The sequence below is a fragment of the Pleurodeles waltl genome, chromosome 6 (genome assembly GCF_031143425.1).
Source record: "Pleurodeles waltl isolate 20211129_DDA chromosome 6, aPleWal1.hap1.20221129, whole genome shotgun sequence".
Lineage (NCBI taxonomy): Eukaryota > Metazoa > Chordata > Amphibia > Caudata > Salamandridae > Pleurodeles > Pleurodeles waltl.
Genome location: NC_090445.1, coordinates 1,542,589,347 through 1,542,615,204, shown reverse-complemented (window position 1 = coordinate 1,542,615,204; position 25,858 = coordinate 1,542,589,347). Strand labels below are relative to the sequence as shown.

The window sequence follows — 25,858 nt, the reverse complement described above, 5'->3', positions numbered from 1 at the left end:
AGCTGATTCCCGTTGAGCCATTCCCCTTGCTCCCTGTAGGCACGGACTTACACTTCAGCAACAGGCTCTGCACCCATCCCGCCCACTTTGGCCTTCATCTCGACCTCCCCTACTTCTTTTGTGGAACCAACATCTGCCCGTAAAAAAACCCATGCATCGCTGTGAGATAACCAAAATGCAACACTGAACCTTCTATGAACCGCAGCTGGTACTAAGACTTTGGAGGCCCTGTTTGGCTCAGATTCAGAAAACACGCCTTCCAGGGGCCCCAAAATGGTTCCCATGAGTATGTGGCCAACTTGCTCCCTCTTCATTATACCTGTCGTGGACTATACATATTTTTTCAAAATGCTAGTGGCCAGACACTTCCCCTGAAATGCTATTAGAATCTCCCCTGGGACCTCTTGTTGAGGAAGGTGGCTCTTTTGTGGTCGTTGTCCACAGAGGGAATAATGGATCTGCAGCTTTTGACTATGGAGGCAAAAGCCACCTATTGACTAAGATCGTAAAGCCAGCGACAGCAATGTCAAGACCCTACTTATCATTTAAAGAGGGCTTAGACACTGTGATCGTGTAATGGGTGAAGTCCTGTTAGACCGCTAGTTAGTTGCCTGGTGGCTAGGTGGCATTGGCCAGCCCCTGGAGACTTGGCTTTTCTAACTGCCTGAAATGGAATAGAAGAGTATTGACACCTTTTGTGAAAGTATTCTCTTTTGCCTTCCTTGTGCTGAAGTCCCAGAACGCTGTCTGTTTCTTGGATGGATACACTCACACTCTGCAGAATAAGGCCACCAAGTGTTTTCTGGGTGTCACTTAATAATTCAGGAATGCCTTTGTCAGGCAAGACCCTGCAAAATGTCTAGAGGGCAGCCTTGACTGAATAGTTTGTTTGGGTTGTACCATGGGCACCACTGTTGTGATCAGGCATTATACCTGGATGGTTGTCACAGATTTGTCCTGTGTTCTACTCCTGCACATGAGTTTTGTTGGTTCTAGACTATCTGGAGAAAAGGCTAACTCAGGTGTAAAGCATTTTAAAGACAGCCACATTTCAGCTAGCTCCTTAATTGTCCTTTCACAGGCCTTTAAATTCCAATAGCAGTACAGAGAATTCAGAGGATACTCACGAGTCCTGGCTTATCAAAGGCAGCCTACGCATCCTGTACACTAGGTCAATACTCCTCTTCCTCTTGACCTGCTGCAGCGGCTATAAAGCTAATTTGATTTTCCCTCACAGTGATACGTTCAGGTGGTAAGGGGCAGGATTTTTTTTTTTTCTACTGTTGTATAGTTATAACATCAAATCAGTGGGTGCTGCATATTGCTATGAGGGTTTATCCCCTACCCTTCTCATCTTCTGCCCCTCGTATTCAACCTGTTTTTACTGACACCTCAGTGGATCATGCCACCATCCTTCTACTGGAAATTCAATTGCTTTTGTCCAAAGGGTCCATATGGAGGGTTTCAAAAGTGGAGAAAGGCAAGAATTTAGTTTGCCATTATTTCTTGGTGCTCAAGAAAGATGGAGGACTCAGGCCTAATTTAGATCTTGGCCCCTGAACGTCTTCCTCTGGAAGGACGAATTCAATAAGCTCGCTCAGATTCTTATGCCCTGGATCCAAGAGATTGAATGGTGTACTTGGACCTTCTTGACTGCTTACTTTCATGTGTCTGTCCTGCAGCCCCACAAACACTGTCTTGGGTTTAAGTAGTGTTGGAACATTCCCTATTTGCCATTCTACCCTTTGGCTCCACTACTGCTACTCCGATGTTTACAAATATAATATCACTGGTGGTGCCCCATCTTGGAAGGTTTTGAATACTGTAACTTGCCAAAGGTGGGCTTGCTGCAGTCTTTCTCCCAAATCGAGCGAAAACTGGATAGCCTTCTCTTAAATGGGGCAGAAGTTCCTTCTCTTATCTCTCTTCCAATTATGGAACAAATTACCAATCACTTTGAGAACTGAGCCAGATGAGGTCAAATTTGGGAAATGTCTCAAAACCTGGCTGTATCCTAACTAGTAATGAATGAATTGCAGATTGGTATGTGCACATTCTGATCAACAGCGCTGGGAAGCATTATGGTAGCCACGAGCTTGATAAGATAAATCACAAACTACGGTCACCCTCCTTTCATCCTTGGAGTAGTCATCAGCAAGCTGAAGGCCCATATGATGCCTAAACAGAGAATTACCTTCCTAGGTTGTAGTGAATCCTAGTTTGTTTTAATGGGACACAGGAGTTAGCTCAGCCTTTGGCTTGCAGACTCGTGCCCCAGACACCTAGTGACATTTAGCCTACTTAGCTTGCTCTGTTTTAGCGCATTTATTTAATTAAATCTTTTAAGATGGCTGCCTTTTTAGTTAGGCCCATGTTTTAGTTTGCGTTATCAGTGCCACTACGCTAAGGCGTCAATATCAAGCAACAAAGATAAACTAAAGGTGTTCACATTAGGTACTTTCCCTCTTCACGCTTTCAAAGGAATTGTTTATATAAATTACTGTCCTAAGCATGTCTTGTTATCTATTGTTTGGGAACAGACCTACGTCAGGGGTCCAAGCGGATCTGTATAAATACTCCTCACTCAAACAGATAGTCAGAGGGATTCCGACCAGATGCCATCAATGCTGCATGTTACCTTGACGCTGACCCAGTCTTCGTGTCCCTACGGAGTCTGAGCTAGAGACCTCATTCCAAGGTAACAAGGTTGGGGAGCTCTTCTCATAGACATGGCATTGGCAGATTAGGTTTACACACCATGCTCTCTTTTAGGTTAGAGGTTAGGCTCATTATGCTTGGGTATTAAGACATATTTCACTTCTCATGTCATTTCATGTTATTACAAGATGGTGGGGGTCTTTGTATTAATGACTCTTGTCTTTACCATTCTGTTTCTTGCACTGTTCATTACCCTAATCATTGCAGCCCATGCAACTCATCGCAGATTGCAGTTTCGCTAAATTAAACCTATTGGAACTTTACTGCATCTGCTTCATTGCCTGTGTTTGATTGAGACATGTTGTTCATGTGAGAAAGGGGTACCTCCGTTTAATGACACTCCCTGTGGTGTTACACTCTGGACCAAGCAGTCATATTCTGAATTTTATGCTTATGTTAACTGCTTTTATGTAATACTTCCTACAACAGTTGTGGGTGAACTGCGAAAGAAAGGTATGATATTCTTGGCACCTTCAATAGAGGGCATTGTGAGTATTCATTTAAGCATTTGTGTGCTGAGCACTGCTGTTTAGCTCCAAAGATGTACTTTACTGCCCTGCACCATGAATGCTCCATCTTTTTGGAGGCCATGAATAATGATGTGTGTAAGTGGTTCATATTCCTGTGCTGGCTCCTTTAATAGGCAAAATACCAAGCCCCTTCTTTAGGGGCTCAGTCTGAAGTGTGGTTGACTTTATTGTACTGTTGTTTTTGTTGTGTCCACAGAGCCACAGTCCATATTCAAGTGAACGATGTAAATGAGTATTCCCCTGTATTCAAGGAGAAATCTTACAAAGCAACTGTTATTGAAGGCAAGAAGTACGACAGTATACTGCAGGTGGAGGCCCTGGATGCTGACTGCTCTCCCCAGTTCAGCCAGATCTGCAGCTATGAGATTGTGACTCCGGACGTACCCTTCACCATTGGCAAAGATGGTAAGGGAAATGCCACAACTACAGAAGTGGCCTTGGGGAACAAGAGATGCGGTGTGGGTGGGTAGTATTAATCTTTTGTACATGCATCAAGAAGAAACATCACTAATTTGTACTTCTAATTCTGTGTCAATGAGAATGGTGTGTGTTCTTCTGCCTGGTAAGCTGTATTGTAGTGACTTTTTTTGTTTTGATCAGTGTATCTTCAGATTCTGTCTGTCAAGGCTAAAGCATTGGCCTGCTTTATGTGTCAGTTCAGTCTTTACGGCACCAAGCTGGTGCTAATTGTGTGCCTCAGGTAGTTCAGTGAAGCTGGATGCTTGCTAAACTCTGTTCACTTTAGCTGTTCATTTATAGTCACCTGTTGCTTATCAACCCATACCACAACCTTTTATTTTCTGATGCGGACAGTTGTTAAAGACTGTTGTGATTTTTGTATTGATGGCACTGTAAGATTTGCAGTATTGACCCAATGTTGTTCTTGACTCTGTCTTAGAAGGTAGTTGTCAGTTTAAACCAGCTGGAATTTTTTTTTGTTTGGGGCAGAGCTACTGAGCTACACTTGGAAATACATCATTCTCTAGGAATTATAATAAAATGCGTGTCCTTTGTTCCCACATGGACCTTCATTTTTACCTTGTGCATAGCTGCATTGTTTATGAGACACTTCAAAGTATTCGTAACATATTGAGATGATGGTTGTTGTACTACATGCCACAAAGGTTTTACCCCAGAGACCCCGTGTTAGATATAAATACATTTAATTTGTCATTGTTAAATTAGTATTACAAGTTGTCATTTTTGCAGTGTTGTATTAGGATTGGCTATTTTCCTTTTTAAATTGTAGCATGATGAAAGCATGTTTTTCATAAATTAAAGCAACCTTGAAAGGAGCACATATCAACTGCTCAATATAAGGTTGGGCTCTTCAGGTGGAATCTCAATTTGCCCCTAGATTGCACGTTTACATATATTTAGAAGAACTCTGGCTTTGTTGTGAGGCCACACGAAATCCAAAGGGCAATGGTCCCTTTGAGTTTCTATGGCTGCTGCTACATTAATATGGGGAGCAATTTAACTTATTATCCTCATTAACAACTCCCTCCCTCCCCCAAAACATTAATCAAGAGGGAATCAGGCAATGTTTGCATGTTAGATTGTGAAAGGACCACTTGTGACCCTAATACAGTAAACTATGATCTTGGTCCACAGAAAGGGATGGGATGTTAATTCATGAGAAATAAGACTGCTTTTTATTCTCCATATTGAAACTCATTCTGATACTCCTAAATCAGTGGTTCCCAATCTTTTGACTCGAGAGGCTCCCCACTGAATCACTGTTGAAAGCCTGGGACCCCCTAGCAATTTGAACAATTTAAATTTCAAGAATTAAAACAGTAATTCCCCAAAAATACATAAACAAGAACACACCAAACACATACTCAAATTACTAAAGATATAATTATTTTTCTTTTGAAAATATGCACAAAAATCGAAAGATTTTAATGGGAAGGTCGACACTGCATCTCAATGACTAACTTTTAAATGTTTGGTTTTATTTAGGGAAGCAGAATCCTCTGGTCAGATTCTACATTTCCCAAGCCATTTGTTTCTAGTTTTAGGTACATAAGGTCTGTGAAGCTTTTTCACATATAAATGTGGTGGGGAAAGGAAGTAAAACCATAAGGGCCTCTCTTCTCTCCATAACCTCTCTGTTACATGCAATTCATTTGTTAAATAGCACCTCTTATACCACAGTAGGGTGTTGGAGCGCTTTACAGTGGACTACAAAGTGTAGGATTCACATGTTATCTATACTGGTAGGCATTTTCTACGCATGCTTGGTTTGGAGACGTGCAAACTCGGGATTCAGAACATAACACTGTGGTTAGTGTTGACTTTAATAAAATTCAATGAAGTACATTAATTGAAATAAGTGAAATGGTAATTGGATCCCTATAGAGTAATGGGGAAATATTGAAAAATTGTTTGGAATGAAAAAACTGTTAATAGTCATGGACATTGTTGACGTGGGAGTGCAAGCAAAGAGAAGACTGGTACACATTAACAGTCTGGAATGATGAATAGAGTAGCTGTTATGTTTGTTGTATATTGTTTTAATATTTTTGTTTATGTGCACTACGTTTTTCATTTCATGTATTTTTTAGTCTTATTTGTATTTGAAATACACATTAGGGTTCAAAAGGTTTTGTGTTTGGCTTTAGAAATAGTACACATTGTATAGACTACATATCCCAGAATGCCACTTAAGGGCATGGCTTAGAGGATTAGTATAAATAGTGCTTGTAATGGATTGGTTAATTACCGTGACTAAGACCGGGAAGGTCGAAACGCATTGGTGTTAGTTTGTTTGGGGTCCTGTTATATAATAAAAGAAATCTGCTGTAATCCTGTGAGTGCCGCATTTTTGACTCCATTGTCAAACTGGTGTGGAAAAAAATTAATATAGATGTATATATATGTATGTATGTATATGTGTGTGTGTGTGTGTGTGTGTGTATATATATATATATATTTTTTTTTTACACTTAGCTCGCCATAACTGCTCCACTCCTAAGTGCCGGTATCAGACTTGCGCCACAGTGTCAAATAATCACGCTCTTCTTTTGTTTCTCCAAAAGGGATTCAGCACTCCACAATTGCTAAAATATGATTTATTGATACTCAAAGGAACGCATTTCGGCGTTTATGCCTTCAACCTCACGGTCGCCATATTGGGTTCTCCTTATATATCACATGATCAGTACTTTGTATCAACTTATGTCTTCCGCTTTTGTAAATCTGCCAGTCTCCACAATCAAATAATGATATATTTTATCTCACACATAATACTTTATTTTTTTATATTTTTGCACATCTCTGATACGTTCGTAAAACCACCCCTACAGGACAACCTAACCATATGGATAGTTATAAAATATGCATATTAGTTCCATCATGTTTGCAATACACAGAAGTTACTGAGATTTAAATATTACATCCTGACTACCTTGATATCTGTTAATTTCCAGAGTTCATTAATTCCTACATCGTGTGAATAATAGACTTTTGATGTACATATTTGTAATGTCTATTTTGGATTTTCTTAAATTTAAGTGCACATAGCTACCTAATACATTTTCTTATAATCTTAAACCTTGTTGCCTGAATTTAAATGTTCAAGTTTAAAGACATAAATGACATGCAATCCAGTAAATACATTTTATTGTAGATGTACATACATTTCCTCGCTACTGTTTCATCCATTAGGTTCATTGCTATCCAACATAATTGTATACCTTGATTCCAATGTTCTCAATTTTAACTATTTCCACCTCTAATATCTTTTGCCATTCCATCAATCACACTATATTTTATTTAATCAAACTTTCCATTGTGTTTTCCATGAATATGGTGGGCAACAGAGTACTTTTTTTCCCTTATTTTGAATAGCTCTCAAATGCTGTAAAATCAGTTTATGTACCTGTAATTTGGTACTCCCTACATACATTTTGGGACAACTACACTTTAGGATATATATTACATAATCACTCTTACATGTATATCGTCTCCTAATCTTATGTACCGTTATATGTCCTAACATCGATTTAATATTCTCACCATTTTTACATGCTTTGCATGTAGAACATTTGTAAAACCCATCTTGTTGTTTCCACCACAGATTATCACTGTTTCCTAATATACCTTTTTACCAATACATCTCGTGTAGATTTACTCCTCCTATATGTCAACTGAGGTTTATTAGGTTTATTAGGTATTAGTGCCCCTATAACAGGATCACTTTATAACACATGCCAGTGCTGTTGCAATATCCTTCTAATTTGCATATGTTTAGTGTTTATATGTCGTTATAAATCTGAGTAGGGAATGGAGCAGCGAATTTTCTTTATAACTGGAAAAGCGTTACACATTCACCATCCAACCAGGTGACCGTTCTGATAATTGTTACTTAGTCTTCAAAGGTGTGCTAGAGTAGACCATCTGCAAGCGTGCATAATGAATTATAAAGTGGCATGAGCAGAGACGCAGTCTGATGGAGCACTTGAGGTCATCCTAATTCAGCAAGTTGTGAGAGTATAGAGTGGGCTCACCAGAGACTTCTGTGGTGCTCTGACCAGCTGATGGTGTCCGGAGATAACCAGGACCCACAGAAAAATAAAATTGAGAACAGAATACCAAAACAGGAGCACTCAAGGTTGTTCAAGCTGATCGCTTAAAGAACAGAATAAGGTTGCTACCACCATGGCCTGAGAGAAGAGGACTCTAAACTATTACAACAAATTTGTATCTGACCTAATAACACGTCTATAAGGAGAATGATCTGTAAGCTGGGAACTGGGCCACAGAGCCAGTGTATCAAGAGTTGACGTAATGACAAAGGTGAATGGCAAGAAGAGATACCATGCCTTGGAGCGATCCAGTGGCCGCCTTGTAGCGATCAGCTGCGAAAATGAGGTTGTATTGTTTAATTAAGACCATCCACAAAGGAAAAGACTTCAGCAGTGGGCCCTAGAGACATCTAGGTCTGCATGAAACTGAGGCATATTCCTGCTGGGCTGTATAGTGTGAAAGACCCAGAGAGGAACCTGCTGATACTCAGTGATGGAGAGCACTGACAACAACATAGTGAAATGGGTGAAGAAGATGGTAAACTACCTCGCTTGGCTTTTATGAGAATGGTGAAGATGACTAAAAGTTGTTTACAAGAGTGATGTTCCCCACAACGTCTCTGGCAGATGAAGGGGAGAGTAAATACTTTATGAGGTAGCTCAAGCCACCCGGGATTCTGGATATTGCAGGCCAACATAAAGAGGCACTACTTGGAAGGGTCAACGTTCTAAGACTGCAGAGCGGGACAACTCCTCATCTCATTCATGTGGCTTGCATGTTGACTGTGTAATTGAAAAGAAAGTTTGGAGCCAGTTCATAACTGTCAAGGACCAATATACAGATGTGAACGAGTGATCTAATTATGAAGACCTGTAGGAGACACTGAGAGCAAGCAACAGAATTTCCACTTTCTGATAACTGAGTGTTAGTAGACAGATAACACAAGATGAGTTTGCACTATAAACTACTACTCGGTTACATCGAAGTAACTCCAAGGAATTATTGTGCAATAGCAATTATTGCGAACTAGAGCAGCTGCAAAATTGCATTAAACGACTTGGTTCAGAGCAGAGGAATACACAGGTAAAAGGGTTCGCCCTGGCAGCGGGCTGCTAACCCCAATATGACAGTTGTGGAAATGGCACAAGATTTTCAACAGCAGTTTCTCAAGCAAATAAAAGCATCACATCCTGTGGTACTCTCCCTGTTTTCAGGCCTATTCAGCAGAGGTGCCACACATAATTTAGGATGTATTTCAAACTGAAATGCGCAACTTCCACTTCACTAGGTCTTGAGAAGCCACAAACATTTCCACTCACCTAGAGGGGGGCATATTTTTCAAGCACTATTCACTGCAAGACAGTTGCTGACTGTCTAATAGATTAAAAGAAGTAACCTGTAGAACAGGATGGAATTCCCATATGTGGGAGATTCTTGGGATGCAAAACTTAACCACAGCAGTTGAGCAAAAGGGAAGGATTATGCAAAAGATTGGTCGCCTTTCTTTAAACAAATGTGAAGTCACTTAAGAGAAATTAAATACATACTGCCTTGAGACAAGTATGTATGCAGTATTACAATAGTACAAACCTAGCCAAAAGGCAGTAGAGCACTGTATATCGTCAAAGACCAGCACCAACTAATCAATCGGAGGCCTATCAAGCATGGCTTATCACCTGTGGGTGTCAAAGCACGGTTTCAGGTGTGCTGCTCACTCGAAGAGCCAGGTCTTGAGGTCTTTCCTGAACTGCTTCAGCGAGTCAGTCTATCTGGGGTTGAGAGGTAGCATGTTCCATGTCCGGGCTGTGAGGTAACAGAAGGATCTGCCCCCAGCTGTGTTTTTTGTATGGATGGTGTCAAGGAAGGATTGGAGCTGTCTGTTGGGGGTATAGAAGGTCAGGCGGCTGCTGAGGTATGCTGGTCCTATGTTGTGGAGTGCCTTGAAGGTGTGTGTCAGTAGCTTGTAAGTGATGCGTTTGTTGACCGTGAGCCAGTGCATGTCTCTGAGGTGGGTAGAGTTGTGGCTGTGGCGGGTGAAGTCCAGGATGAGTCTGGCTGCTGTGTTCTGGATTCTTTTAAGTCTTGTTTAAAATTTCATTGTAATTCCAGCAGAGAGTGAGTTGCATTAGTCCAGTTTGCTGCTGACAAGTGTGTGGGTGACCGTCTTTATCTCAGTGGTGATCCACTAGAAAATCTTTTGAAGGAGGCGCAGGGTGTGGAAGCATTACAATGTGATGGTGTTGACTTGACGGGTCATGGAAAGCGTAGGTCCATGATGATGCCCAGATTGTGTGTGGTTGGTGGGGGCATTTCCAAGGGAGTTTGGCCACCAGGTGTCGTTCTAGTGGGAGAGGGTGGAACAGAGTACGAGGATCTCTGTCTTGTCCAAGTTGAGTTAAAGGCAGCTGGTTCCAATCCAGGTGGCGACTGCCCTCATTCCGTTGTGGAAATTTATCTTGGCTGTTGATGGATCGTTAGTCAAGGAGAGGATCAGTTGGGTATTGTCAGCGTAGGAAACTGTTTAGACTGTGTTGTCTGACGATTTTAGGGAGCGGGCCATGTAGATGTTGAAGAGTGTAGGGCTTAGAGAGGAACCCTGGGGTACTCCGCAGCATGTTTCTTTGGGTGACGAGGTGAACGGCAGGAGTCTGACACTCTGGGTTCTTCTGGTGAGGAAGGGTCAGATCATTTCCAGTACTTTACCACTGATGCCGGCGTCGTGAAGTCTGGTGTGGAGAGGGAGACTGTGTTGAACGCAGCAGAGAGGTTGATGAGGATGAAAGCGGATGTTTCTTCGTGGTCCAGTATGTTGCGTATGTCATTGGCGGCAGCCAGGTGGGCCGTTTTGGTTTTGTGGTTGCTCCTGAATCTGGACTGGGAGGGTTCTAGGATCTGGCTTGCCTCAAGGAATTCTGCGAGTTGCAGGTTGATGCCCTTTTCTGTTTCCTTGGCTAGGAAGGGGAGCTGCGATGTCTCTAGTTGAACTCCCTTGGGTCGGTGGAGGGTTTCTTTAGGAGTTGATTGATCTCTGTGTGTTTCCAGTCAAATGGGAAGGTGGAGGTCTGTATAGAACGGTTGATAATCCAGCAGAGTTCGGGTGCGATGGTGGAACTGAGCAGGTTGAAGATGTGATGTGGGCACGGGGTCCGAGGGTGCCCCCCTGAGTGGATGGTGTTAGAGTTTCCAGGTATCTTCTGTGAAGATGGGGGCCCAATGGTTCAGGGTTTGGCACGGCGTGAGGTCTGTGGTGGTGCTGGGGCGTGGTGGGCAGGTTTTAGTTCTTTAATCCTTCATATATGTCCTGGATTTTCCGGTGGAAGAAGGTGGCGAGGTCTTTGCACATGTCTTGAGAGGGGAGGGAATGTCTGAGGTGTCTGTTCCGGGGTTTGTGAACTCTTTGACTATGGTGAAGAACTCCTGGTGTTCTTGAATGGAAGCTTTCTTGGAGACTCTGATGCGCTGGTGGTGCGTGGTGACTGCATTTTCGTAGGCTCTGTGTCTTCGGTTGTTTTGCTGTTCCTCCATTTACGTTCCAGTCGTCTACAGATGCGTTTTGACTTGAAGTTCTTTCGTGAACAATCCTTGTTTCTTGTGATGCTGGTTTTTGGCGGGTTTTCTGAAAGGAGCTACGCTGTTGGAGCATTCTGTAATCCAGCCGTGCAGGTTGCATACTGAGTCATTTGCATTTGGGGCTTCCAGTGAGTGGGGGAGGAGGTGGGTGGCTGCGTACCTTGGTGAGCGGTGCTTCTGTGACTTGGCCCCAGCGTCTGCCGGCGGCATAGTGGCGTGTGGTGTTCTTCGTGAAGGCAAAATGGTTGCACCGATGGACGGTCCAATGGTCTTTGGAGGTGTGAGATATGGCGATGTTGTTCCCTGCCAAGAAGACTGGTTCGAGGGTATGACCTGCTGATGGAGTGGGGAGGTTAACTAGTTGCTTGAGACCAAGGGTTGCAGGGTTGTTCCAGAGGATTGTGGTGTTTGGATCGTCGTGGATATCGAGTGGAAGCTTAAAGTCAGTGGGTCAGGAAGTTGAGGTGGGTTGTCGATGGATAATGCAATGACACAAATATTCAACTCTTTCCTAAAATGGAGCAACATTGGGGCAGTCCTGATGGAACCAGAAATGTTGTTCAAGATTCTGGGTGCGTAGGTAGAAAAGGCCTGCTGTAATTTTTCCTATTTCTTACAATTCTTAGTCTGCAGTTCGGTGGTGTTAAAGATGTGAGTGGGCAGAGATCTGCTAGAGATGGACTTTCTTGAGGTCATTAAGACTCATTCCATCAGAGCTAAATCTCACTGAGCAATTACCTTCTTATTCTGCACTGTGTAATTTCATCAGTAATAGTAATAATAGTAGTAAGGTTGCAAGTTAGACTTTGCACACTGCCACTACAAACTCAAATATGTTGGTCATGGTTTGAATCTGAGGTTGTGGAAAAGAATGAGAAATAACAGATACCCGTGCACAAGGTTGGCTCTTATATGCAGTTCTTTTTTGTCGCTTCTGGAGGTGAAGTCATGAATACCAATGATTTTACCCACCAGTTTTCAGGATCTACTGCATCAATTTCATGAACACTCCGTAAATCCCACAGTACCTTATGGTGTGAGCAGGTGTGGAACATTCAGCCTTCCAAATGGGGGTAGCTGAAGATTTCCCAATCATGTGACAAAGGAGGAAGGTTGCTTCCACTTCCATCCACTTCAAAACGTTTGAAGCACTGTCATCTGACCAAAAAGAAAGACTGCAGATTGACAGTGATTACTTGTATAATTTTGGAAAATATTTGTCTGGGACAGATTGATTTGTAAATCTATTTGCTTCTTAGATGCATGCTGTGCAACCAGTCCCCTCGATCTGTGTGGGGGATAATGTTGATGCGCAGCATATTGGATTCCTCCCTCTTGTCCCAGTTCCTTTGTTTTCTCTGATCAGTAATCTGATGAAATTATTTTTTGAATTTTTATCTTTGTCAAGAAGTAGCGAGAGTACATGCAATCTGCCTATTATTTTGGTACAAACTTGATTACTTTTTTTTCACAGAATGAGACCTGCCTGCACCACCATAGTGGAATGACTGGTGAATATTTTTGAAATCTTATCTTGGATCAGTCCTGTGCAATATTGACCCCCCCATCTGTTTTTTGTAATCATCTGCCAAACATGGGAGAGACGGTTGGACTGCACGTTAAGTGGGGGGTGGAGCAGAATGACAGCCATTATTTTACTGCTGGTCTGTTAAAGTCTCGTAGCTACAAGTAGAGTAGCTGGACTGGACTTTGCTTTTGGCCTCTGCCTAACACCCTGAAAGTCTTTAAGGTTGTGTTGTCTTTACAAATAGATTTCTGTGACTGGGCACCAGAAAAAACTTTGGAATCTTTTGAAAACTTTTACTTCAGAGGTTTACTGGACCTGTGAGAAAAGGTATCAGGCTGGCACCTACATGGCATCTGATTGAATTTCAGCATCGTACCACTCAATGCTCCCAGCTCTTCCGCAAAAGATGACTAAGTCCCATTCTATGTCGGGATTTAGACAAGTTTCAACTAGTAATCTCAGAGTTCCAGTAGTCCTGCAGGAGCAACCTGCTTTAGGTATCCACCTTTGGTTCCACAACAGTGGCTACAGTTTTAGAAGATGTACTGTCAGGGAGGATTTTTCTTCTCAAAAAGTAACAAAGCCCCTTTCTACATTGGGACTTAGAAACTTCAAATTGTTTGACTTGCAGAATTTCACTGGCTAAATCTACTTGTATCCAACCAGGGCTCCATTGTGGTCCACGTCAAATCGTGTCTAGGTCCCCGTTTTACAGCTTCCATAGTCTATCATTGGTGCATTGTGCCTTTTGGCCCTATTTTCACTTAAATCTTAAAAAATTTACAACACTGGGTCGTCTTATTTTTTTGGTAGTTTTGGTCTTATTTCAGCATAAAAGTTCACATTGTTTTAAAAATGGTTGTCATGTTTTCTCTTGTTTTGTGACTATTTCTACTGTGTATACTCTGCTTAAGTACTTTACACATTGGCTTCGGTTTAAGCCTGACGGTTTTGCGCCACCTTACCAGGAATTGAACATAGGTTTATTTTATGTAATATGAGTGACATCAATCAGGTGATGGCCTTCTCTGTTGAGGTGCACACCTGTCCACTCCAATTAATGGTCCACTTTCCTATATTAAGACTGGGGAGCATAATAAATAGAAAATATCTTCATCTTGATCTGCAAAGGCTTGTGGCTTGAAAAAGATTACTAGTTAATTTTTTGTAATTACCTGGAAAAGCATTTCAAGCTGATAACTTATTACAGGTAAGCTGGCTTTACTCAGAGGAAACCCATAATCAGTTTTTGAAATACATGGGATTTACACTTGAATTAAGGCAAGCGCTATAGGAAATACTGTAATCCCACAAATAAATTCTGTAATCTGCTGAAAAAATACACCTATGTGTTGATAGCAAATATAATGATGGTACTCCATTAAAATCCCTAATACTGAAGTTCCCCTTGAACTTTTTAAGCCATCATCCTTTAAAACCTCTTGGATCCAAGTAAGGTTTTAGTTGTACTTTGAATTTGTGGAGTCCTCCTCTGAATATTTTTTTAAAGTAAACGAATGCAATCTAGCTTACAAGTTTTAAAGTGTAGCCAGTCCAGCTAATATCTGTACATGCTGGAAACATGTGTAGCACTCCAAGCTTGCTTGAGAGGTTTTCAGATGTAACTTGTGTAGGAAGTTGGCTCTGTATGTGCTATTTCAAAGTAAGGAATAGCATGCACAGAGTCCAAGGGTTCCCCTTAGAGGTAAAATAGTGGTAAAAATAGATAATACTAATGCTCTATTTTGTGGTAGTGTGGTCGAGCAATAGGCTTATCCAAGGAGTAGTGTTAAGCATTTGTTGTACATACACATAGACAATAAATGAGGTACACACACTCAGAGACAAATCCAGCCAATAGGTTTTTATATAGAAAAATATCTTTTCTTAGTTTATTTTAAGACCCACAGGTTCAAATTCTACATGTAATATCTCATTCGAAAGGTATTGCAGGTAAGTACTTTAGGAACTTCAAATCATCAAAATTGCATGTATACTTTTCAAGTTATTCACAAATAGCTGTTTTAAAAGTGGACACAGTGCAATTTTCACAGTTCCTAGGGGAGGTAAGTATTAGTTAGGTTAACCAGGTAAGTAAGACACTTACAGGGCTTAGTTCTTGGTCCCAGGTAGCCCACCGTTGGGGGGTTCAGAGCAACCCCAAAGTCACCACACCAGCAGCTCAGGGCCGGTCAGGTGCAGAGTTCAAAGTGGTGCCCAAAACGCATAGGCTAGAATGGAGAGAAGGGGGTGCCCCGGTTCCGGTCTGCTTGCAGGTAAGTACCCGCGTCTTCGGAGGGCAGACCAGGGGGGTTTTGTAGGGCACCGGGGGGGACACAAGCCCACACAGAAATTTCACCCTCAGCGGCGCGGGGGCGGCCGGGTGCAGTGTAGAAACAAGCGTCGGGTTCGCAATGTTAGTCTATGAGAGATCTCGGGATCTCTTCAGCGCTGCAGGCAGGCAAGGGGGGGGTTCCTCGGGGAAACCTCCACTTGGGCAAGGGAGAGGGACTCCTGGGGGTCACTTCTCCAGTGAAAGTCCGGTCCTTCAGGTCCTGGGGGCTGCGGGTGCAGGGTCTCTCCCAGGTGTCGGGACTTAGGATTCAAAGAGTCGCGGTCAGGGGAAGCCTCGGGATTCCCTCTGCAGGCGGCGCTGTGGGGGCTCAGGGGGGACAGGTTTTGGTACTCACAGTATCAGAGTAGTCCTGGGGTCCCTCCTGAGGCGTCGGATCTCCACCAGCCGAGTCGGGGTCGCCGGGTGCAGTGTTGCAAGTCTCACGCTTCTTGCGGGGAGCTTGCAGGGATCTTTAAAGCTGCTGGAAACAAAGTTGCAGCTTTTCTTGGAGCAGGTCCGCTGTCCTCGGGAGTTTCTTGTCTTTTCGAAGCAGGGGCAGTCCTCAGAGGATGTCGAGGTCGCTGGTCCCTTTGGAAGGCGTCGCTGGAGCAGGATCTTTGGAAGGCAGGAGACAGGCCGGTGAGTTTCTGGAGCCAAGGCAGTTGTCGTCTTCTGGTCTTCCGCTGCAGGGGTTTTCAGCTAGGCAGTCCTTCTTCTTGTAGTTGCAGGAATCTAATTTTCTAGGGTTCAGGGTAGCCCTTAAATACTAAATTTAAGGGCGTGTTTAGGTCTGGGGGGTTAGTAGCCAATGGCTACTAGCCCTGAGGGTGGGTACACCCTCTTTGTGCCTCCTCCCAAGGGGAGGGGGTCACAATCCTAACCCTATTGGGGGAATCCTCCATCTGCAAGATGGAGGATTTCTAAAAGTTAGAGTCACCTCAGCTCAGGACACCTTAGGGGCTGTCCTGACTGGCCAGTGACTCCTCCTTGTTTTTCTCATTATCTTCTCCGGCCTTGCCGCCAAAAGTGGGGGCCTGGCCGGAGGGGGCGGGCAACTCCACTAGCTGGAGTGTCCTGCTGGGTTGGCACAAAGGAGGGGAGCCTTTGAGGCTCACCGCCAGGTGTGACAATTCCTGCCTGGGGGAGGTGTTAGCATCTCCACCCAGTGCAGGCTTTGTTACTGGCCTCAGAGTGACAAAGGCACTCTCCCCATGGGGCCAGCAACATGTCTCGGTTTGTGGCAGGCTGCTAGAACTAGTCAGCCTACACAGACAGTCGGTTAAGTTTCAGGGGGCACCTCTAAGGTGCCCTCTGTGGTGTATTTTACAATAAAATGTACACTGGCATCAGTGTGCATTTATTGTGCTGAGAAGTTTGATACCAAACTTCCCAGTTTTCAGTGTAGCCATTATGGTGCTGTGGAGTTCGTGCTTGACAGACTCCCAGACCATATACTCTTATGGCTACCCTGCACTTACAATGTCTAAGGTTTTGTTTAGACACTGTAGGGGTACCATGCTCATGCACTGGTACCCTCACCTATGGTATAGTGCACCCTGCCTTAGGGCTGTAAGGCCTGGTAGAGGGGTGGCTTACCTATACTGCATAGGCAGTGAGAGGCTGGCATGGCACCCTGAGGGGAGTGCCATGTCGACTTACTCGTTTTGTCCTCACTAGCACACACAAGCTGGCAAGCAGTGTGTCTGTGCTGAGTGAGAGGTCTCCAGGGTGGCATAAGACATGCTGCAGCCCTTAGAGACCTTCCTTGGCATCAGGGCCCATGGTACTAGAAGTACCAGTTACAAGGGACTTATCTGGATGCCAGGGTCTGCCAATTGTGGATACAAAAGTACAGGTTAGGGAAAGAACACTGGTGCTGGGGCCTGGTTAGCAGGCCTCAGCACACTTTCAATTGTAAACCTAGCATCAGCAAAGGCAAAAAGTCAGGGGGCAACCATGCCAAGGAGGCATTTCCTTACAACTTGCATTATAAATGTGATAAGATCCTGGTAACAAGCTAGCCTAATGCTTGATTTCTGCCATTTTTACACTTTATTCACCCCTTCCCTGTTGAGGATTGAGAATAGCTTCCTGAGCAGAGAGTAGTACCTACTGACTAAACCGCAGTCACCACACTGCTCATGAATGGAAAAAACTTACTATTGTGTTATCCTGCCAATTTCTTTTCTATATCTCTATTAACATAGGCAGCTAAGGAGCTAGAGAGTGTTGAAAAAATGCAGTTTCAAGAGTTTGGCAGAAACCCATTCACTCATGTACTCTCTTCGGGCTAGGTTTAAACCCAGCCTGAGTGCAGAGTTACTTAACTCCTACCTTCTGGACAAGGTGAGCACTGTGATTGGAAGGAGACTATGCCATTGATGTGATGCTGGTAGGCTAGTAAACTACATTTGACATAGGTCATGTGTCAACCAGCATAGCAGGCATATTTTTCTGTCTGAAAAATCTTTGGTGTTTGCTGCATGTCAGTGCACAGATCAGTCCCTTCGGACTTCTTAAGTGGTCACTCTTGTTCAGCTGGTGCATTACAAATCTACCTCATTGATGGCATAGAGTGGATTTGTCCTTCATGCAGTTGGACGACATCCATCTCTTCAAGTGGAGCCAGGTGCAGACCTTGACACCAAGTGTCTCCCTCAGGCAGAAGAAATTGTGCACTGGTGGACGAATAACAAACACCTTCAAACTACACTCCTCTAAGACTAATTGTTTTTATTTAATTTTTTTTGTTTATTTTTTTTACACATAGTACCCTTAACAGCTAGATCAAATCCCGGAGGCCTAACTCAATAGGTATGTGCCTTCTTCCGTTGAAATTGTGAGAAACCGAAGTGTCTTAGTGGACTCCAGCCTTTCCTTAGTTAATCACGTTTTCTATAGTTCGAAGAATTGCTATTTTTTACGTAGCTTTATGTAAGACGCTACCCTTTAAAAAAAAAAAAACTAAAAAAATATGTTAATCACAAAATCGTGATGCCGAAAAACGTTGCACTTTATCTATATATGCAATTCTACCAACTCTGGATTGCCCACAACATCTTCTAAGAGACTTCAACATATCCAAATGCTGCTTGCATTTTACTTGACTTGGCGAGGTTTGGGCTGTTCTTAATCGCTTGAGACAGATTAATTGAGAATGAGGGTTTTGTTTTCATTCTGCTTTATGCATAATTTCTACATTGTGCCAGGTCAAGTTTCCCTTGAAAATGAAAGGAAATCTTTTTTTGAGGATGAGAAGTGTTATTTAGCTTTTTGATTACTTAATGTAATCACCTGGAAGCACTCAGTAGCACCCCTAAGAGCAAAATGTTCTGTTCCAGGGGATCCTCACCAAAGTCTTAAGCATTGAGTATACCCACTTATGTGCTGGGACCCCAGACCACACATTAAATGTATATATGTGTAGCATAAAAATGTTTACCTAGAAATTTTGGAAAAGTGTATATGTATGTAAATATAGATATAGATATATATATCTATCTATGCAGCCCATATTAAAGGCTTGAAATTAGTAATTTACATTGAGTTTTTCGTTATTAAACATCTCGCCAGACTCTGCATTTCTGTAATGCAGAAAAAGGACAGCATAGAGTGCTAACTCAGATTTTATTGAAGAAAAAACTGCAAGGAAATGCACAGGCGTTGTTAGCCAATAGGCTGCTTAAAGCATAATTAAAGAATACTGGCACTGTGCCTTTAAGACCTCTGGTATCCCATCATGCCCTAAAGGTACAGTTAGGTGAGAAGTCAGTAACTTTTTCCGGCTCCTTCAGTGAGGATCTTGGAGCATTTAGCTCTCTTTTTGAATTTTAGTTAAAAAAATTACTTCACTACACTACTTTTTTTTTTTTTCTGCTTCACTTGATGTCTTTTCACTTATAGAGTGAGAGAAAAACGTTTTCTGGTGTGACATAGATTTTAATTTTTTCCTGTCAAAAATGCATTTCCTATGCGTAAAGTTTCCAGCCTGTGCTAAAAAGGCACCAACAGACCCCCATTAAGTCTGCATTCTCCTCGTCACCCACCAACCTGAGTCATGCCATCACTGCCAAAAACTCTCAAAAAGAACCTTTTAGGACAGAGAGAAGATGCGTCTCCATGCCCTTCAGCAGAGATGGAAAACTTGAACTGGAAAAACAGTGACCCCTTCCAACCACCTCTAAGGGACCTGGTTCTATTCACAACCCTCCCATAGGCAGATCTCCTGAAAGACAACAGAAGAGGGAAACAAAATCAATTTCTAGAGGTAGTAAGATACCGGTTTGTTCTCTGTCGATGTTGAGAGTATCGTAGTTGAAGCGAGAATGACAGACTTCGTGGGCCTCCCAAGTCAATGATGACAAAACACCGCAAGCCATCAAAACCATTGTCCCTTCGGTCAACGTCGAATCAAGTACCAATTTGCAGTTCAACATCAAGGCACACGATGACTACCACTCCCTGTCGCTCACTATCGAGAGGACAGTCTCCGTCGACGTATCCAGACGCAGTTTGACATCGAGGCAAGGATCAGTCCATGGCAACCAGGCGCTGTTCGATGTCGAGACAAGGATCACCAGTGGCAACCAGACGTCAAGGTAAGTAAGTTGGCAGTAACTGGGTGCTGAATGACGTTGAGGCAGTGGTCTCCGTCGACTGCAACCAGACACCGTACGATATCGAGAAGGCCTCAGGCCGCCATCTTCTATGTTTTTCCCATTGACGCCAGCAAGGCACCAATCATCACTAACTGCTTTTTCATTACCCAGGCATTGTGAAACAACAATAAGACCACCATCGCGGACACCATCTCATCGTTCCGCAATGAGACATCCTGAACCAGAGACTGGTCCTGTTTCCCAGAGGGCTGCTTCAGTTTGTCAGTCAGTAGCTTCTTCTTACTCCTCTACACGAAGACAGACATTGGGAGGGTACACTGCTGGTCCTTTTCAGGAAGTCCTGACTTGCTGGTCTCATGTACAGTGTCTCCTATAAGGTCTTCCCTGAGGACACAGTCTCTGAAAGCAACCCCATGCCCCAGGACGCCTCTGGCACATTTGCTAGAAACCAGCTTTCTGGCACAGCCAGCTACGAGGCCTATAGAGAAGATTCTCAGACACAGACTCAGAAGACGGTCAAGAAGTAGATAGCAAGGCAGATCCAGACAAACATCTACCACACCTTCACCACCATGAATGTAGATCGCCTGCATGGTCAACATCTGTGGGATCATCGAAGAGGAATTACTTCCCAACCTGTAGAGATAATCCACCTGTGAGAATACCCCCGATAGATGATCTGAACACATTCAATGAGGTGTTAGTCAGGGGAGCTAATAAGTTGAACATTGACATTCCAACTCCCATGGCGACCTCATCAGTCGTCTTTGAGACACTGCATCATAAGGCCTTTTCAAGACCCTTGTATCCACTGGTCCTATGGCTTCTCCAGCCAGCAATGAACACTTTTCTAACACCAGCCTCCATTTGATCGGGCCCAGCCAGAATCTTGAAGAAATATAAGGCTCCCGAGCAAGACTGCTTATTCCTACGAGCTGATCATCCACCAGATTCTGTAATTATCGTAGCAGCAAAGAAGACTTAAGCTATTGCAGCTCCTGCATCATTCCCACCAAACAAGGAAAGCAACAGATGGATTTCTTGGGCAGGAAGATGTGTAGCACATCAGCCTCCTTCATGAAAGTCTCTAGTGCTACAGTGTTACTAGGATGCTATATTAGATCTCTCTGGGATTCGCTTGCACGATTTGGGGACAGACTCCCAAGGGAAGGTAGATAGGATTATGAGGAAATCCTGCAAGGAGGAGGCGTGGTCACGAATCAAATAATTAGTGCAGCTGCGGATGGTTCTGACCTAGTGGCACATGGCTACACGCATGGCATTTGGTCCATACGTACATCATGGGTTAGAATCACAGGCCTTAAACCAGAGGTGCTGTAGTGCACCTTGAATCTTTATTTTACCGGGAACTTATTTGGCTACCACACAGATGACAAAATGTCTAAAATGAAGACTGAATAGGATACCCTTAAAGCAGTGGAATTAGAAAAAAAGGAATTCCGTCGCCGGTACTGACAGTATGACCGGGGTCTCCCCCCCCCCCCCCCACACACCCCCATCAGAGAGTTCAAACCCCTCGCTCACCACCATCAGTCCGCCAGGGCTCAATACCAGAGCCACATACCAGCGTTTATACGAGGAACCACTCACCACACCCCAGGCACTTCTAAGAAGCCAACTAAACCATGCGGTCTCACTTCCTCCATCACTGTTACCCACTCTGGTGGAGGGGGGTGGTGGCCGGAGGAGTATCATTAACCATCTCAGCTAGTGGCGCACCATCACCAGCGACAAATGGGTCTTAAATATTGTTGAGAATGGCTATTCACTTCGATTCAAGCCCCCTCCTCAGAGTGTTCCACCTCCAAAACAAACTTGTCACCAGCTAAAGCGCCTGCTGTGTGAAGTCTCTGCTCTACTTTGCAACAAGGCAATCAAGGAGGTTCCATTCTCTCAAAGGGAAGTAGGAGTATATTCACTTTATTTTCATATAAAGGAAAAAGGTCCAAATGCAGACTTCAGACCCATCCTCGACTTACCTCTACTCAACAAACAGATAAGGAAGGAAACATTTTGAATACTGGCTCTCGTTCAAATATACCTGCAGCTCAATCAGGAGGATTGGATAGGTTCCATCAAGTCAAAGATGTGTACTTCCACATTCCAATCGCCAAGAAGCACCAGAAGTTCATAAGGTTGAAGGTGGCATCCAAACATTACCAGTAGAGGGTGCTTCTGTTATGACTGAAGTCGGCACCCCAAATGTTTTCAAAGTGCATGGTTGTTGTAGCGGCAGCACTGAGAAAGTAAGACATCTTCGTCTACCTATAGTTAGATGACTGGCTGGTAAAAAGCTCCTCCCCAGAGCTAACGAGTGATTATTATCAGATCTCCATCGATATCCTTCAGTTGTTAGGCCTGCAGATCAATCTTGAAAAATCCATCCTAGTCCCAACTAAAAGGATACACTTACTAGGTGCAACACTGGACACAAAGGTCACAAAAGCGTGTCCTTCGGAGGAGAGACTATCATCAATAGCAAGGAAGTGTGCCAACTCCTTCACACCACTCACCCATCAGCCAGGCAAGTGGGGTCTCTTCTGGGATCCATGGCGTCCTGTATCTTTATTGTCCCCAGTGCAGGGCCCCACATAAGACCTTTGCAGCAGAATCTAGAGGATCATTGGGATCAATTCAAAGACCATTGTGACACCAAGATCATCCTATCTCTGGCTGCGCAAGTGTCAATCCCATGGTGGGCACCAGGACACTCCTACCCAATCATCATAGATAAGTCCCTCCAGGGCTGGGGTGCTCACATGGGTGCCCTATAGATGCAGGGCCTGTGGTTGTCCAAGGAGCAAGAACACCACATAAACGTGCTGGAGTTACGGACAGTACACTTAGCCCTCGAGTCTTTCTACCCATCCATCCAAACCAGTGCACTCCTCATCCGAACTGACAACATGACCACGATGCACTATATGAACAAACAAGAGGGCACACGTTCCCACCCCTTATCATTGAAGCACAGGCCACTTGCCACTGGCTCATAGCGAGGAAACTGACCATCTTGGCGATTCATCTGCCCTTAGTCCAGTACATGACGCTTGCTCTCTAAGCCGAAACTTCAGACTCTCACGACTGGATACTGCACGACAACCTCGTAAGAGATCTTTCAAGAATGGGGACAGCTTCAAGTAGACCTATTTGCAGACGAAGCAAACCAAAAATGCTCAAACTGCACATCCTGGTTCTACCGACAGGGAAAAAAGGGGAATGCCCTTTTGATCAACTTGTCTGGGGTATTTCTGTATACGTTTTCTCACATTCCTCTGATATCAGCAGTCCTCAGCAAACTATACAGAACCAGGACCAGAATAATCCTGCTAGCCCCAGAATGGCCCTGCCAGTGGTGATACCCAAATCTTCTGCACCTATCGGAAACACCACACAGGAGATTGCCATGCAGACCGGATCTCCTCTCCAAGTTCAGTTGGAAGATAGTCAACCCCCAACCTTCCCTTGCTGCAATTAACAGCATGGATCCTGAATTCCTGCAGTATTGACAATTAGGCCTTCCTCAGGAATGCATGAATATTCTCAGAGTCGAAAAGACTATTGACCAGAAGCTCTTATTCTTTCAAATGGAAAATGTTCTAAATGTGGTGTATCCAGAATCATTTCAACTCAATTATAGGTTAGGAGGAGGTAGTATTACCCTATCTCCGTCATCTAGCTTAATCTGGTTTACAGTTTTCCTCTGTTAAGGTGCATCTGGCAGTGATTACTGCTTATAGAAAATTGCTTACTCAGATGTCATTTTTCCAAGTACCTGTAGTTAAAGATTTCCTAGAAGAACTAAAAAGTTGTTCCCACCTGTATGTTCCCCCTCTCCGCCTTGGAAGTTGAATGTGGTAATTTAAAAAATCATTGGTACACCTTTTGTACCTATACATAAGGCTTCATTGCAGCATCTTACCTGGAAGACTGCTTTTTAGGGTCGAGCCTGCGTCTCATGCGCTAGCGCATGAGTATCGCTAGCGAGACGCTTAAGATATTAGAAAAGGACTCGGAGCCCCGTCGACGTCACGTCTGTGTCTTTCATTGGCAAGTTGGCTTGCCTGTTAGAATCTGGTTCTTTTTATTAGTGGAAGGCACGCATACGTCATGCCTTTTCCGTGGTTAGCCCTCCTCGAGCGCAGCGACCAAGTACGGAAAATATGCAAGGCTCGTTGGGGTTGTGGACTACTTTTTCCTCTGTTTTTGGAGTGCGGTCTCGCTGGGCAGAAGTCGAGCGCTTCATTAATGCACTTTTGCCGGTAAAGTGTACAGCGCGATTGCGCTGTTTTTTTTCTTTTAATGCAGGGAAAATCCGGTTGGGAGTTTACAACTGTAAACAGTTGTAACTCCGACAAATGCTAGACCTTAGTGCATTGCAAATGCTTGTTTTTGTTGCTGTCACTTCAACACAAAGAGTCCACGAGATACAAACCCTTTGTGCCAAAAATCTTTACACAGTGTTAGTGCCAAGACGGTAGTGATGAGAACTCACCCTAGTTTCCTTCCCAAGGTGGTGTCCGATCTCCACATTAACCAGACAATTTCAATCCCCACGTTCTTTCCTAATCTGTCCACACCAGGAGAAGGACCATTATACTCTTTAGATCTGAAGAGAGTACTGAAGTTTTTATATGGACAAGAATAAAGACCTCAGACAGTCTGACCAACTGTTAGTGAATTATGGCCCTATGAGGACGAGCATCCCCTCCTCTAAACCAACCATTTCCAGATGGATAGTTTCTTGCATTATGTTCACTTACCAGTTGGCCAACAAGCAACTGTCTGCCAAGTCCCCAAACCCTACTCTGCAAGAGGCAAGGCAGCAACAGGAGCCCTACTAAAAAGTGTCCCCATCTCTGAAATCTGCAAGGCTGCCATTTCGCGATCAGACCATACTTTCACAAGGCACTGTCTAGCTTCAGATACTAAGACAGACACCCAAGTAGGTCAGACCTCCTTAATAAACCTCTTTAAATAAAAATGCCAACTGCTTTTTGCTTGCTCTTTCTTCGTCTGCAGGGATGTAGGATGGGCTTGCTACTCTATTCAGTGCTTATGACTTGAAGAGGATCCCCTGGAAGAGAAAAGATAAGGTACTTGCCAGTAATCGTCGTTCTCTTTCAGGGGAATCCTCATAGAAGTCAGAAGCAAACCCACCCACCTCCCCAGACGAATCTTGCATAGAGCAGTCAATACACAGCTGAGTCCTTTTCTGCATATTACTGTAAAAAAAGAACTGACCTAACTGTCACCTAACTTAACTTTGGGGTATGACGGGATACAGGAGATCCTGGAGGTCTTAAAGGCACGGTGCCAGTATTCTATCTTCATGCTTTAATGCAGCTTATTGGCTAACAATGCCTGTGGATTTCTTTTCAGTTTTCAATGTTTGCACTATATGCTCTCTCTTTTCTGATTTACAGAAATGCGTGCGTCTGGTGGGATTGTTTTATAAAGAAAAACTCAATGTAAATTAGGCATTTTTAGCCTTTAATATAGGCTGCATAGATGTATGTATATTTGTGCGTGTGTATCTATATCTATATCTATAAAAATTTGGTGAAACATTTTATGGCATATATATATATAATGTGTGCTCCAGGGTCCCTGCATGTAGGTGGGAATATTCAGTACTTATGACTTCAATGAGAATTCCCCTGGAAGAGAACTAGGATTACAGGTAATTATCTAATCCTTCGTTCAGATCTGATTGCAAAATTATCATATGCCAGGTGATGCCCAAAATGCTGAATGCAGCTTGACTGTGGCAGACACCGGCAAGCTCTTTGGGAACTTAGAGTGAGAAAGGCCAACTGAGGCGCATATTCTGTGAAGGGAGCCTTCAGAAAATAGGCCTATGAAGTCCATGACGCACTGTAGGGACAGTAATAGCAGGGCAAAGGAAATAAATGTGGGAAAAGAGAAACCTGTCACGAGTCCATAGAGAGGGTCTTGGTAGCACATATGGAGCAGGGAGAAAAGGAGAGCAGAGAAACTGTTA

The 25,858-nt window shown here is 43.6% G+C and overlaps 1 protein-coding gene across 4 annotated transcripts in view; it reads left to right on the top strand.

The window, feature by feature from the left end:
• The window catches only part of CLSTN1 (calsyntenin 1), a 392,368-nt gene that overhangs the window by 171,355 nt on the left and 195,155 nt on the right, over positions 1 to 25,858 (top strand). For all 4 annotated transcript variants that reach the window (XM_069241167.1, XM_069241166.1, XM_069241170.1 and 1 more), the window contains one exon: positions 3,445 to 3,653. In XM_069241167.1, coding sequence (XP_069097268.1) covers positions 3,445 to 3,653 — 209 coding nt within the window. The remainder of the gene's footprint in view (positions 1 to 3,444; positions 3,654 to 25,858) is intronic.